This window comes from Staurois parvus, unplaced genomic scaffold (assembly GCF_062004578.1).
Source record: "Staurois parvus isolate SC_StPar_1 unplaced genomic scaffold, SC_StPar_1.0 ptg000682l, whole genome shotgun sequence".
In the NCBI taxonomy this organism is placed as follows: domain Eukaryota; kingdom Metazoa; phylum Chordata; class Amphibia; order Anura; family Ranidae; genus Staurois; species Staurois parvus.
The window spans coordinates 11062501-11077923 of record NW_028318478.1 but is presented as its reverse complement, the minus strand read 5'-3'; the positions used below and the strand labels follow the sequence as shown (position 1 = coordinate 11077923).

The 15423-nt window shown below is 39.6% G+C and overlaps 1 protein-coding gene across 3 annotated transcripts in view; it reads right to left on the bottom strand.

Moving 5' to 3' along the window:
• LOC149447591 (threonine--tRNA ligase 2, cytoplasmic-like) overlaps positions 1–15423 on the bottom strand; it is a 65540-nt gene that overhangs the window by 25376 nt on the left and 24741 nt on the right. For all 3 annotated transcript variants that reach the window (XM_089652465.1, XM_089652466.1, XM_089652467.1), the window contains 5 exons: positions 11689–11879; positions 10107–10230; positions 8248–8369; positions 3684–3801; positions 1100–1164 (listed from right to left, as the gene is read on the bottom strand). In XM_089652465.1, the coding sequence (XP_089508591.1) occupies positions 1100–1164; positions 3684–3801; positions 8248–8369; positions 10107–10230; positions 11689–11879 (620 nt within the window). The remainder of the gene's footprint in view (positions 1–1099; positions 1165–3683; positions 3802–8247; positions 8370–10106; positions 10231–11688; positions 11880–15423) is intronic.

The window sequence follows — 15423 nt, the reverse complement described above, 5'->3', positions numbered from 1 at the left end:
GCTCAAGCTTACTTGAAAACCAGCAGCCATTCAGCATCCAATCAGCGCTCTCATTGGCCTCAAGTGCTGACCGGTGAGTTCTAGCGGGGGGTGGTCCCCCTGTCAGAACACAATAGCTCAGCAGCGAGATGGCTGTACTAAAAATCACATCATTAGTACAAAGACCTCCTCGCGAACTCTTAATTTTTTTTTTTTTTTTTACATATCATGTGTACAAACCTGAATTGAACAAGCTGAAGTTAGAAGCCGATTGGTTGCTATGCACAGCTGCACCAGATCATGTGAGCACCAGTTTTAGTAAATCCCCCCCAATATGTCAGATACAAAGTGCTTGATTTACGAAAGGTAAATAGACTGCAAATTGCAACTTCCCTTCTAAAGTGAACAAAGAAATTTTCCCCAGAGCTTGGTGAATGAGGTGAAAGCTTTGCTGACGTCCAACTTCCATCATCCAATAATGTGCAAACAAACTTTTTTTTTTTTTTTTTTTTTTTTTTAAATTTTCCCCTTACATGCAACTAGGTGCTCTTTGCAAAGTGAAATTTCACCACATTCACTAAGCTCTGGGTAAAATTCCCTTTTGAAGTGTAACTTTTGTAAAGGGAACAGCATATTTGCCTTTAGTAAATTAACCCTAACTAATTTGGTTATTAAAACTAATGGTACATTCAAAGTAGAATGTGTTTCTGGGTTAAATAGCATACAAAATGCAAATCAAGAGTCAGCCCATATGTCAATTTATGGCATAATATTGGCTGGTAAAATTATAGATCAGATTATTTTTTCTCTTTTCTGCAGTAAAGTCTGTTACAAAGTCTGTTCTTTTATATGACATAAAATACAGCAAACAGAATTCATCTCTTTCTGTTACAGTAGGAGAACTGAGACTTCATGGTGGGTCACATCACAACTGGGAAGATCAATGTGTTTACTTCTACTGCTATATTTATCTGCTAAGCTTCTATTTCAATTTTGCATCGCTGAGCAATTTTTTTTTAATTGAATGAGTATTTCACAGAATGTCAACACACATAATACAAATATATTTTTAAGCATTTGTCGGTGTGACTTCTGTAAACAAAGCCTAAAATCTGATCACCTGTAAATGGTCGTTGTTGGTGTGTCAACCTTCTCATTCAAAATGCGGCACTTGAATTTGTTATACTAGGGAAAAAACAAAAACAAAAAAAAAAACAAAAAAAAAAAACACACATATTAGGAAGTGCAATTAAATCCAAACAATTAATAAGCTACCTTGTAAAAAGCGTAGAGTAGAACATAAGAGATTATTGATTTAAAACACATTTAGGGAAGTTTATGAAAACTGGAGCAGCCAAAATCTGGAGCAGTTGTACAAGGCAACCAATCAGCTTCTAACTTTTATTTTCAATGCCTAACCGAACCAACAGAAGTAAGAGGTTGATCAATTGCCATTCACAACTGCTCTAGTATTGATAAATTCTCTGTCTGTGGTGTAGCACAGGTTTTTGTTCCCTTTTTTCCATAAATTCTCACCATTGTCCCTTTAACCAATACAGGTGTCAGTTTATGAACCAGCGGTAATAGATCGCTGCTCAGTTCTCCGGCGTTCTCCTGTGAATGCAGTTTATGAAGCAGTTCTCCGAACGAAGGGAGAACGGTCTCCAAATGCTGGAGAATGGTCTACAAACTCTGGAAAACGGCTGATTTTACTATAATCTCGCGAGATTACAGTAAAAGATCAGTTTACTAAACAGAGGTAAATTATCTCTGCTTAGTTTGCGGTCCCTCCGATTCTCCAGCTCTGGGCTGGAGAATCTGGAGGGAGAACACAGATCTCCAGTGAAGGGCTGACATGATCTCCTGAGTGTCAAACTGTGAATGACCAGAGAATAGCTGAGATCCGTTGAATCGCAGCTATTCTCTGTGTCATAAAAGGACACCATAATGTCAAGCCCTTGTGATATAGGTTTAAATAATCTAAGCAACAATGCTAATTATCAATTAAAAGCAATGTGTACATTATCATATTAGTAAACCAATACAGTTTAAAATAGAAATAAAAAAAAAGGTAAAAATGTATTTGATTGATTATTGTTTATGATTTAGTGTACAGTGCACTAATTTTTTTATGTTTTGTATTTTCTGGTGTTCAGGGAAAGAGTAGTAGAAGTTCACTAATTGTTTCACTATTGTTTCAGAATATATATTTTTTTTCACACATTCATTTACACATTGTATTGTCTGGGGTGTAGCGCAGGTTTTTTTTCCATTTTTTCCATAAATTCTCACCATTGTCCCTTTAACCGATATAATGTCAAGCCCCTGTGATATAGGTTTAAATAATCTAAGCAACAATGCTAATTATCAATTAAAAGCAAGGTGTACATTAACGTATTAGTAAACCAATACAGTTTAAAATAGAAATAAAAAAAAGGTAAAGGTGTATAGTTATAAATAAAAATTATAAATACCTTTTTTTTTCCTCTGTAAGTAATCACATACCCTCTGTTCTCAGCTGCATAGAGAGGCGAGGGTGGAAAAACAGCAGCACACTGGTCTTCCTAGTGAATGGCTGCGTGGGGGTGTGCATATCAGCACAAGTATGATCATTGGAGAAGAGCACACTGAGTTCGCAGCACAGCTAGAGAACTGACCATGCTGTGCTGTCATGTTTTGTGTGGTCAGTTTTTTTTTTTTATAGGAAAGCAGAGGGACTGGTAGGAACACCAGGTACTCCACACAGCAGTACAAAGAGAACAGGATACTTTTTCATACAAGTACATGGTACAGCAGGCACATATCAGGAATGTGAAATGCTGGGTTTACATATTCTTTAGCATTCTACCTCCCCTATAAAAAAAATTAGTGCGCTGTGCACTAAATAATCAAACAATAATCAATCAAATAAATGCTGCTACATGAAAAATGTGCATAAATTAACTGAAATGATAAAAGTCCACATTCATATATTAAATAATTAAAAGTCCTAAAATCCAATAACAGTGCTGTGTGCTAAAAAAATCATCCAATGGAAAGTGCATAGGTGTCCTCAAATGCTTGACACAAAAAAAAAAAAAATAAAACTCTTACCAGACACTTTGATCTCCAATCAAGTGATTAAACGAGCAGATGGTGTTCAGATCCCACACTGACACCCTAGTTAGCCATATCGAGGAAATTAATCCTCCGAGGACACCATTTTTGGAGAAACGCGTGTCGGGGAGAGCTTCCTGTGACATCACCTTGTTCCGCCTGGTGGACTACGCCGCGGGAATTTTAACAGGCTGGTTTAACAGGTTGCACTATGAAGTTGTCTGATGTAATGGATTCATTCAAGTGAACCTGCAGTTGTCCATTTATCTCCTTGATACGGCTAACTAGGGTGTCAGTGTGGGATCTTAACACCATCTGCTCGTTTGATCTCTTGATTGGAGATCAAAGTGGACGTCTATGATTTCAATTAATTTATGCACATTTTTCATGTAGCAGCATTTGATTATTGTTTATGATTATTTAGTGTACAGTGCACTCTTTTTTTATGTTTTGTATTTTCTGGTGTTCAGGGAAAGAGTAGTAGCAGTTTACGAATTGTTTCGCTATAGTTTCAGAATATATTTTTTTTTTACACATTCATTTATACATTGTATTGTCTGGGGTGTAGCGCAGGTTTTTGTCCCTTTTTTCCATGCTACCTCCCTTACCTTGAACATTTCTAACAGTATCTCTTTGCTGATTTCCAGTCTTTCGAAAGGTTGCTTCTCCTTAATGATGGCTTTACACATGTTCTCTAGGACAGGAAACTCATTACTAGACACACCCCTAGAAAGAGAACATCAAACAAACAATTTCAGTGTGCAAGCATCATTTGAAAGCAACTCAAATCTGCTTTAACCGATTCCTGTCCGCCCTATAGCAGTAATACTGCTACAGGGTGACACGGGTGCGCAAAATCATGTATATATACACGTGATCTTGCATTTTCGGGTAGGTGGCGCGCGTGGGGTCCTGGCTGGTGATTGGAGGGAGAGAATTGTAAGTAAACAAATACAGATCTCTCTCCTGTCAGCTCCTGCACACTGCTATGCATGGCTTTGCATAGCAGAACCATACAAAGCAGTGTGCTTATAGTGGAAAGCGCACACACAGCACACAGTTAACACTTTGATCGCCCCACATGTTCACCCCTTCCTGCCCAGTGCCATTAGTACAGTGTCAGTGCTTTTTATTAGCACTGATCACTGTAATGGTGTCACTGGGGATGTCAGTGACACCAAGTCAGTTCCCCCCCAGTGTCAGAGTACCAGCTGCAGTCCCGCTATAAGTCGTTGATCGCCGCCATTACTAGTAAAAATAAAATAAAAAAAAATTCCAGTATATATACCCATTTCTAAAAATACTATAACTTTCATGTAAACCAATTAATTCACATGTATTGGGATTTTTGTTTTAGCAAACACATGTAGCAGAATATGTTTTGGCCTACATTTATGAGGAAATCTGATTTTTTTACTGGACATGTTTAATAGAAAAAGTCAAAAAGATTCTTTTTTTTTTTTGTTTATAGCGCAAAAACCGCAGATGTGATAAAATACCACCAAAAGAAAAAACTCAATTTGTGGGGAAAAAAAAGGACATAAATTTAATTTGGGTGCAACATTACATGACCACACAATTGTCAGTTAAAGCAACTCAGTTCCGTATCGCAAAAAATGGCCTGGTCAGGAAGGAGGGGTATATCCTCTGGAGGGCAAGTGGTTAAAATGTAACAATAATTATAATAAACTTTCAACTCTCACCTGGGCTTCTTCATTTTCTTCTAGAGAAATCCACACTCCCCTAAAACTAGAGTTTGGGAATGGAGGTATATTGGTCGAGTTTGGGCCATTGTAACTATGCATATGCCATACCTGACTGATCCTTGTGGAAGCTGGAAATCACCATAGTAGGCAGTGCTGCTTCAGTGATCTCCGATATCTTCTGGGTCTCAAGTCAAGCAGATACCTTGCTGCTTAGTGAATACATGAGGTAACTCGCTCAGCATGGGCATCATTGAGAGAACATTTTACATTTCCCCAGTCAATGCAAAGTGTTCTCCACAGAGCGCTTTCCATTCAATGAGAAAATGCAACTTGTTTTCTGAATGGCGCTTGTGCTGAGCAGGCGATCTCCTATGTTCACTAAGTGGCAGCTGCTCTTCATGGACCCAGAAGACAGCAGAGATTACTGTAGTAAATGTGTCTACAACCGTGATTTCCAGCTTCCATAGGGATCGGATAGGTATGGCGCATGCATATTTCCATTAGTCCAAACTGGATCACTCGAACTAAAGCTTAAGTTTGGGTATGGGCTATTTTACATAAACATACTTCAGCTAGGAAAGAGGCACTTCCATTGTTCACCCCCATGCCTCACTACTGGTCAGTGAGGCTATTTATTACCTGTGTTTGCTCATTAAAAAGAGTAGGTCTAAAACTATATGAAACCATTCTAACAGCAATTATCAGTAACTATCAAAGTGCCTACTTTTACCCAGGCCCAGATCTGGATACTGGCAACACTAGAATCTGACAGACGTGCAGGTGAAACCATTGTTTTAATATTAAGACTTTCAGAGCTATTCAAGTGTTAGACACATTACACATTTCATCATGTCTCCCTTTGTGCAGATACATAAATATTCTATCCTTAAGTCCTACTCTAGCCAAAATTTATTTTATTTGGACAGCGTGAGGAATGACTAGAACAGATTTTCTTAACTATTTTTTACTCTGGAGGAACCCTTGAAATATTTGTCAGGTCTTAAGGAACCTCTAAATGGCTCCTGCTTACCAGAATGCTTTGACCTCCTTGCATAGCAGTCAAAACCAGCTTGTTATATGGCCAGGCTTCCACCACAGAGCTGCCCACAATCGCTACTTCAGGTCAGAATTCATTAATCACCCGACGGTTCAGTAGTGTACCATGATTAAGAGCTGATTCGCACATGATGCGGTGCGGATTGAACTTCAGGTTTCACAGCCAATTGATACAAAGAAAAAACAGGAAAACCTATGAAGTGTAATAGTTAAAAAAAAAAGCAATAAAAACAGTACATATGTGTATTGCAGCTGGTCTCAATGGAGGGGTGGGCCAGGACCGGGTTCACAGAGCATGATGAGGCTGCGAACTTGGACTTCACCCTAAGCGTTTCACTATAAATACCATCTTCCGGGGTAAAGAAGATGCTATTTGTAGCGAAACGTGTAGGAATAAGTCTAAGTTTGTGATGTCATCACATTCTGTGAACCCAGAAAGCAACCCACCTCTCCACTGAGACCTGGGTACTGTATTTATTGCTTTTTTAACTATGACACTTGGCTCTGTAACAGGGGGGGTCAACATGTTCTGGTAAGCAAGAGCCATTTAGCATTTGGTGGAGGTACACATTGGTGTGTGAACACATGGACACTTATTGAAGTTTCACTACTCACAGTTGGGACTTTACGATATAGTTTTGTACTCTTCCTTTTACTGGACTTTATAGATGGATATAACTAAATGTATTATAATTTTCACTATATTGTACATGCGTAGCACTTTTGCATATTAGATCTATTGACCAATTTATATCTGTTGGTGTGCTTGCTGCTATGCTTTTACTTTCCTTTCAATAAATTTTTAATGAAAAAGTTTGTTTTTAGAAGATACAATTGCAACCGCTGTGGTTTGTGCAGGTAGGATTATAACATCAAAAACAGGTAGGTCAAAAGCGGTCGTACATAAAATAACAAATCTGTAACAAGTAACAAAGTAGATGGTATGTCAAAAAGTACATTGATCGTGTTTTAACAATGGATCAGTACGAAAAACCAAAGAATATCCATATCCCTATAGCATGGAATCAGGCGTTGGTGAGAAAGGTGTCAGTGTATAAAATTCACAGATCATATGATCAAACCTAGAAATACAAAAGAACGAACCACAGTTTGTCCCTGCGGGAGAGCCAAAAAAAATAAAAATAAAAAGGGGGGGGGGGGGGGGGGGAGGGAAAATGAAAAGGTAACGAGAGAAAGTCAAAGAAAGGATGTCAAGATTGCTTGAATCCGAGTCATGGAAGCTCTGTAATTATAGCAACATTAAAACTATCTGATGATATAGAAAGGTGGGCACGTTGGATCCAGGGAGCTCATAGCTATGCTTTTACTTTCAGCACAGTTGCAGAGTTGTTTTTCCTATCTCAAGGAACCCCTGCTAAACATAATTATGCCTACATAGAACATTTTAAATATACTGCAAGACTATATAATACGGCATGCCTAGCATATTAACACTCTGGGCGGATAATTGATTGCACCTGCTCTGCACAGCTATTTCAGTAATAAAAACCTGATAAACATTTAACTGTTCTCTAATCTGCCCAAAACAAAAACAATGAGGGTGAATATATTTTATATGGTGACACTGCTTTCAAGTTTGTCTGTCCAACACAGATTACCGGGTATAGTGGAAATGACTATGACGTACAGCCAATATCATTTTTGATATTTGATCTTTGAAATTCCAAATGATCCAACTTACTGCATCTGTTACTGAATGCAGTCATCATGCAAACGTTTTTGCTGGTGTTTGAATGATTGGATGATGGCTCAGGCACTGAGCTCCTGTATCTTACATACGTGCCAGGTGCCATGTACGGCAAACTTAACACGTACATATCTATATATACAAAAAAAAAAAAAAAAAAAATCTATCCATACTATATATGGATCTGACTTTATGTGGGCATTTATATCACAACTCAAGGCCAGTGGTCTTTCATACATGTCTAATGTGAAACTGGGGTCCACAAAATAAAAATACATTGAATATGGTGAGTATAAAGACCATATTGTATTTTACAGATACTATTTTTATATTCAGAAAACCTTTAGGCCTCATGCTCAATAGACGTTTTTATAGCTGCTTCTGGGGGGGTTGGGGGTCAATGCTAGGTGCGTTTGGCTATTGAACATTACTTCATTTCAAAAGCCAGAATAAATTATTATTCTGGCCAGTGAAATGAATTGCCTCCTAAGCGCTTGACTCCCGAAAACACACCTAAAAGAGTTACACACTTTTACAAGCGTCAAGCGTTTTTTTCTCCCAAAACGCTGCTGCCAGGAGGAAAGGCTTTCGGGGGAGTTTACAAAACATCCTGTGTGCATAAGGCATAAAATGCCCATCAATGTCTTACAAACCATTGTGACTCTTCAAGGACCATAGGTCCCACACGCAGAAGTATAGTACCTGTCTTCTAAGAACATATCATAATAAAAGCCATTTTCAATGGGTGGTCCATAGCACAGACAGCCTCCATAGTAATTCTCCATAGTCTCTCCAAGAATGTGAGCACTAGAGTGCCAGTAGACCTACAAAGAGAAAGAGACTAGTGAAAGCTCTCAGGCAAAACAATGGACTTCTCATTATGAAGGAGCTATACAGACAGGTCATATAAACAGCCTATGGCTTTGATTTTTGTCTTTTATAAACTGACTTACAAGATACAAACAACTTAAAATAATACAATCAAAACTAAAAAATGTTTGGAGTAGAGGGATGCGACAATTACTTGGTTTTCTTTAGCACACACTGACAGACGGATAGGTGAAGGTCAGTGGTTAAAAGAAACTATAACAGTTTCAGATCAATTTTATTTTAAATTGTTGTTTTTCAGTTTAAAAATAGATGATCGAGTATTTCTAAGGCATTGTGGGCTTTCTGGGGAGAGTAAGGAGAGAAAAAAAAGAGAGAAGAGCAGAAGGCATCTGCTTTCATGCTCACTCTGTCTGAAAACTCCATATGGCACACTATGAAAGATGAGGTTAATGCTGAACTGCAGGATAAGCAAATATTGTCTAAATTCAGGTGCGAAAAGTATTCTTACTTCAATCTTAGTGTGCTTTGTGATCTGTGTAGTAACCCAGTGTAAATGTTTGTATCTGTGCAGGAGCTCCCTGTATCCCTGCTGCCTCCTGTTCTGTTTCATGGTGACTGGTATTGTATCGGCCCCCTTCCTGTAGTTTTTTGCAGGAAGCCTGTAGTGGGTGGACTGCTGGGCTCCTTCCACAGCTCTGTGTACAAGATACTGTATGTACATCCCAGTGATGGTGTCACCACTACAGCTACAAGGTAATAACTGGGCTTGCAAAAGCATCTGATGCACACAAAGAGGATATCCTTTGCTGTTACTGCAAAACATATTTAAATTAAAGTTTGTGTGTCTGGAGTTCAGCTATAAATCGGATGTGTCAATTTCAGGTTGAGCTATTGAGCTCTGTAAACAAAGTGCCATATGTTGGTTGCATGCATAAATGCATATAATATAATAATTCTTTTTGCAATGTACAGTTCCTTCACTAGGGTGTGGAATACAGGCTGGCCTATTCACAAGTCAGATACCTTAGAGAGTTTGTGAACGCCTTTACACTGCCCGTAATATTCCTCATTTGAGAAGACAGTTAATTTTTGCTTAGTGCAGGCGAGTACATTAATGTTTAGAAGTAAAGCACATGCTGTCATTCATTTTCCCAATGAATAAATGTATTGGGAAAATGTGCTAAATGGTAGAGAAAATACGTTCCCTGTAAACGTTCCTGTTGCCTAGATTACAGAGAGGAGGGGGACACAAGTACTAAATATGACAAACATACACATTATTATTATATAGAATTTAAATTGTGCCAACAGTTTGCGCAGCTCTACAATATAAAGGGGGTCAGTATATTTACAATACAGGAGGAGTAGGAGGGCCCTGCTCATGGATCTTAAAATCTAAAAAGGAACAACTATGAACAAAGCATAGCAGCCAGTAGCCCATACCAACAAAATTATTCTTCAACTTTTTACTGCTTTGACTATAGTACACTAAATTTGGATTGTTAGCAACAAGCTACTGCATTTTGTACCCATATTAAGTAACGCGGACAGTGAAGAATCCAGTGTCACCATGGTTGTGGTCATCACTCTGTGCTCCAGGCATGAAAGAGAAGGCTTTGACAAGCTCAAACAATTGTATATACAGAGTTGCACACTCATTATGTTTGAAGATAAAAACAAATAAAAAATGGTTGCAGAAGGTTTTTATTTCCCAAACCCATTTCACTTACAGCTTGAGCTTCTTCATTGTCAAATGTCAGCAGTTCTAAAGTGCAGTCTCCCTCCAGTGGACGATCAAGGTCCCACAGTTCATTATTCACTTTGGCTATTACAGCGTTTTCTGCCAAACTGTGGCTATAAAAAAGGGAAAAAAAAAAATGACAAACACATTTTCTCTTTGAAAACAAAAAAAGCCACAGATATGATGTTGGTCAGTTTTATTTTTGTACAAAACACATCAAAAAATTCACAAAGAAATACTTAAAAACCGCCTTTCTTTACTCCAGAATTTAACTCCCTCGAAGTGGTATTTTAATTTTAGGCACTCAGTTCTGGCATGGGATGTTCAGGCTGATGGCACACGGACAATAGGGTAATCACTGCTACAAATCACCAGTGACAGCGAGTCCCTGGAGTTTTCTTACATTGAGTTGTATTCTTTTACAGCTCGCTTTTCTTTAGTGATTTGTAGCCAAGTACAGCGATTCCTGCAATATTTCATAGAAAAGCATTAGAAGAGATTGAAACTAGCATTTTTGCTGCAGAGCCAAAACGCTGATTAAGTTAGCTGCACACAATTGGTCACAAATTTGGCAAACAACCGAATCCTGCCCCCGTAATGTATTGACGCTTAAGACTGACTATAAAGCTCTGACGTGCTGGTATATGGTACCTTCTCAGATTGTCCACTATGTACCTGGGTGTCAACCACTTTGCTTTAGAGGGTGCAGACAAATGGGAACTTTTTTCCACACATGGGGGACCTGCTCAGTAGCATGGCAATTTTGGAAGAAGAGTTTCTGATGATCTCTGAACAGACTCGATCCCCTTCTTAGCTCAACATGTCCTCTTAAATCTCAAACTCCCAAAGATAGAGCGCTGATTCATTAAAATTCAACATATTTATGCAACAAGTTAATCAAGTTTAACCCCTTATGTACAGCAGCAAAAAAAGGTGGGCTTTAAAGCGCACATGCTGCACATATATGTCACTGGGAGGCCGATGTGCATGTGTTGAGAGCATTCTCAGTGCGCACTTCCAGCACAGAGACCAAGCTTTCAAAGACAGCTCTTGGTCCAGAGTACGGACTATTAGCCAGTGAGACCAGCTTCCAATCATGTGACCACTGTTCCAGTCTTTGAAAAGCGATCCTCGGTGGATCAGTCATTGAAAAGCAATCCACACTGGATCAGCTGCTGTCAGGCTCTCAGAAGGTGATCCTGTCACCTCCTAAATGCCGGTTTGCTTTTTTTTTTTTGGCAAATTGTATTGGAGCTAAAAAGGCACCTGAAGCATGAGCCTGGCCTTGACTTGAATTGCAGAGATTGACACACCATGCTGCATTAAATGTGTTGCAAGCATGTGAACAGCCACCTCCAGCTGCATATTAGACATTAGATGGGCAGCCAAGGGGCCATAAAAAACTGCGGCTCAGCTGCCTGTTTATACCAGCCCAAGGACCCCCATGTCAAAGAAGCACTAGAAAGTGCATCAAGTATGTTTGTGTGAAGGTTAAAAAAACAAAACCAAAAAAACACCACGCAATAGTGGTAAATGGTATGCATGTGATTACAATTTTGCTATCATCTTACCTAATTCCAGTAGCTACTTTATACGGTGTTGTCCTCCAGGATTCCCCTTCAAGCACTCTTCCATCAGGCAGTGTTATCTTAATGGCTCGAGACTGGTTTGCAACCCGCTCTGCAAGTAAGGCATCATGTTCCTTTTTCAAGGCATCATATAGTTGTAGTCTGTCCTTTATAAATGCTGCTGCTGAGTGAGCCTACAGTGAGAGACCACCAATGTTCATATTTAAAGTACAAAATTAAGGATACCAGGTCATAGATAGATTTCATTATGCAAGTCACTTATACACAAGTATACACACACACACACACACACACACACACACACACACACACACACACACACACACACACTGATTTGCAGGTGTGCAAGTGACAACATGTTTCGTGTTGAAAGCAGAAGTAAAGTAACATTCTTTTGCTTCTGCTGTGTGATGAGACACCATCTAACAAGTGGGAAGCCTCACTTTCATCATTCACTGTGTGCACTACTAGTAATTCGGAGGGCAAATGGTTAGTGCCTGCTTATCTGGTGCCTCCATGACTGAAGTTGCAAATTTATTTGCCATGTTGCGAGGTACAGTGTCAAAGGTTATGACGGCATATACAGTTTCCAGGAATATGTCATCTGATAAGCATAAGCACAGTCGACATGGTAAACTGAACGAAAGACAAAAAAAAAAAAAAAAAGAAGAAGGACAGGATTGTGACCCAGAATTGGTAAACAACTGCTGCAAAAGTGACTGCAGAGCTCAATCTCAGCCTTCATGGAAACTTGATATATGTATTTTTTATTTCTTTGTTTTCTTAGTGCTCCTAACTCATCTCTACTGTCAAAAGCATCATTCATTAACTACACTGCTCAAAAAAATTAAAGGAACATTTTTTAATCAGAGTTTAGCATCAGTCAGTTAAGTAGCAGAGGGGGTTGTTAATTAGTTTCAGCTGCTTTGGTGTTAATGAAATTAACAACAGGTGCACTAGATGGGCAACAATGAGATGACTCTCAAAACAGGAATGGTGGAGGTCACTGACATTTTTTTCCCTACTCATCTTTTCTGACTGTTTTTCACTAGTTTTGCATTTGACTAAGGTCAGTGTCACTACTGGTAGCATGAGGTGATACCTGGACCCTACAGAGGTTGCACAGGCAGTCCAACTTCTCCAGGATGGCACATCAATACATGCCATTGCCAGAAGGTTTGTGGTGTCTCCCAGCACAGTCTCAAGAGCATGGAGGAGATTCCAGGAGACAGACAGTTACTCTAGGAGAGCTGGACAGGGCAGTAGAAGGTCCTTAAACAATCTTTAAACCGGTATCTGCTCCTTTGTGCAAGGAGAAACAGGATGAGCACTGCTAGGGGCCTACAAAATGACCTCCAGAAGGCCACTGGTGTGAATGTCTCTGACCAAACAATCAGAAACAGACTTCAGGAGGGTGGTCTGAAGGCCCAACATCCTCTAGTGGGCCCTGTGCTCACTGACTGGCACCATAGAGCTTGATTGGCATTTACCACTGAACACCAGAATTGGCAGGTCTGCCACTGGCGCCCTGTGCTATTCACAGATGAGAGCAGGTTCACCCTGAGCACATGTGACAGACATGAAAGGGTCTGGAGAAGCCATGGAGAATGTTATGCTGCCTGTAACATGGTTCAGCATGACCATTTTGGTGGTGGGTCTGTGATGGTCTGGGAAGGTATATCCATGGAGGGACACACAGACCTCTACAGGCTAGACAATGGCACCCTGACTGCCATCAGGTATCGGGATGAAATCCTTGGACCCATTGTCAGACCCTACGCTGGTGCAGTGGGTCCTGAGTTCCAACTGATGCACATGTGGCGAGAGTATGCAGGCAGTTCCTGGAGGATGAAGGAATTGATACCAATGAATGTCCCTTACGCTTGTCTGACCTAAATCCAATAGAAAACCTCTGGGATATTGGGTTTTGGTCCATCCAACGCCGCCAGGTTGCACCTCAGAGTGTCTAGGAGCTCAGCGATGCCCTGGTCCCTAGAAAACCATCCGTAGTCTCATTGGGAGCATGCCCCGATGTTGTTTTCAGAAAAATGGACTAGCCTGCTGCATCATTTTTTCACTTTGATTTTCAGGGTGTCTTTGAATTCAGTCCTCTGTAGGTTGATCATTTTAATTTCCATCAAACAATGGGGCATCCTTATGTTCCTAACACATTACCCAGTCCATATCAGTGTAGATATCCAGCATGAGATTTTTCCCCATTGAGATCCAATGTGTTTTCAAAAGTGTTCCTTTCATTTATTGAGCAGTGTACATCCTGCCTAAATCAAACAGATAGTATGTCTATGGTCAGGTAACACTTAACATTGGTCTTTGATGTATAAATATTTCAAGTAAAACAAATTAAAATTCATTAAATAAAAAAAACTATTTTAGCCACTATTACCCATAAAACTAGGATCGTGCATTCTACTTTCTTCTGAAATTAAATATAAGAAGGAAACAAAAGGTTCTAGGGTTCTATATCAACATATGGGTCATCTAGTTGTCCACCATGTTGTTTGGTAAAATATTTAATTTACAAATATTGAAGCCACTGATTAAAATTTAGGCATTATGAGAGCCTAGTGGTAGCAAATGTTTCCTAACTAAAAAACATTATAAGCAGTAAAGTAGGTTTGCAGCAGACACAACCCACTAACAGTCAATAAGCCTCAAGGTTATTTGCACATTTTCAGATCACTACATTCAAAACAAATACACAATGGCAGCTGGCCAATGCAGAATAGCCGGAGGTTTGGTAGTATAATAAAAATCTACTCTATATCAGCTCATGAAGTTTAATCGGGTGCTTGTAATTACTGTTAAAGTGAACCTGTATCTAAATCAAAGTAATAAAGCTAACAGTGGCTGGGTGACAGTATAACTGGTCAGCGCATTTATGTCTCACTTCAGAGCTGCCCACGGACTCCTAACATCAATATGTGAACAGCAACTTGTTCAAAATTGGTATCTGCATATGAACGACCCCCCTATGTGACAACGACTTTCACATTTCTACCCACTTGCCCTCCAAAAGGATTTACACCCCCCCCTTTCCTGACCAGGCCATTTTTTGTGATACGGTGACAAGTTACTGCACCCAAATGATATGCATGTCCTTTTTTTCCCCCATAAATAGAGCTTTCTTTCAGGAGGTATCTGATCGCCTGTGCATTTTTTATTTTTTGTGCTATAAACAAAAAAGGACCGACAATTTTGAAAAAGAAAAAAAAAAAAATCCTAATACATGAAAATGAATTGGTTTACACGAAAGTTATAGCATCTACAAATGGCGGTATATATACACACACATGGGAATTTTTTTTTTTTTACATACTAGTAATGGTGGCAATCAGTGACTTATAGTGGGACTACGGTAGTTCAGACACTGGGGGGAACTGATTAACTACCACTGACATCCCAGTGACACTAATACAGTGATCAGTGCTAATAAAAAAACATTGACACTGTACTAATGATACTGGGCAGGAAGGGGTTAGCATCTGGGGCAATCAAAGGGTTAACTGTGTGCTGTGTCTGTTTTACACTAAGGAATCAAGCTGCTTTGTATTGCTCTGCTGTGCAGAGCAATACAAATCAGCCTGTTCGTGCCGACGGGAGAGATCTGTGTTTACACACAGACCTCTCCCCTGTCAGTGTTCCTCAGTGATTGCCGGGTTCCGGCAGGGAATCTCTGGCCAGGACCCGGTGATCGAC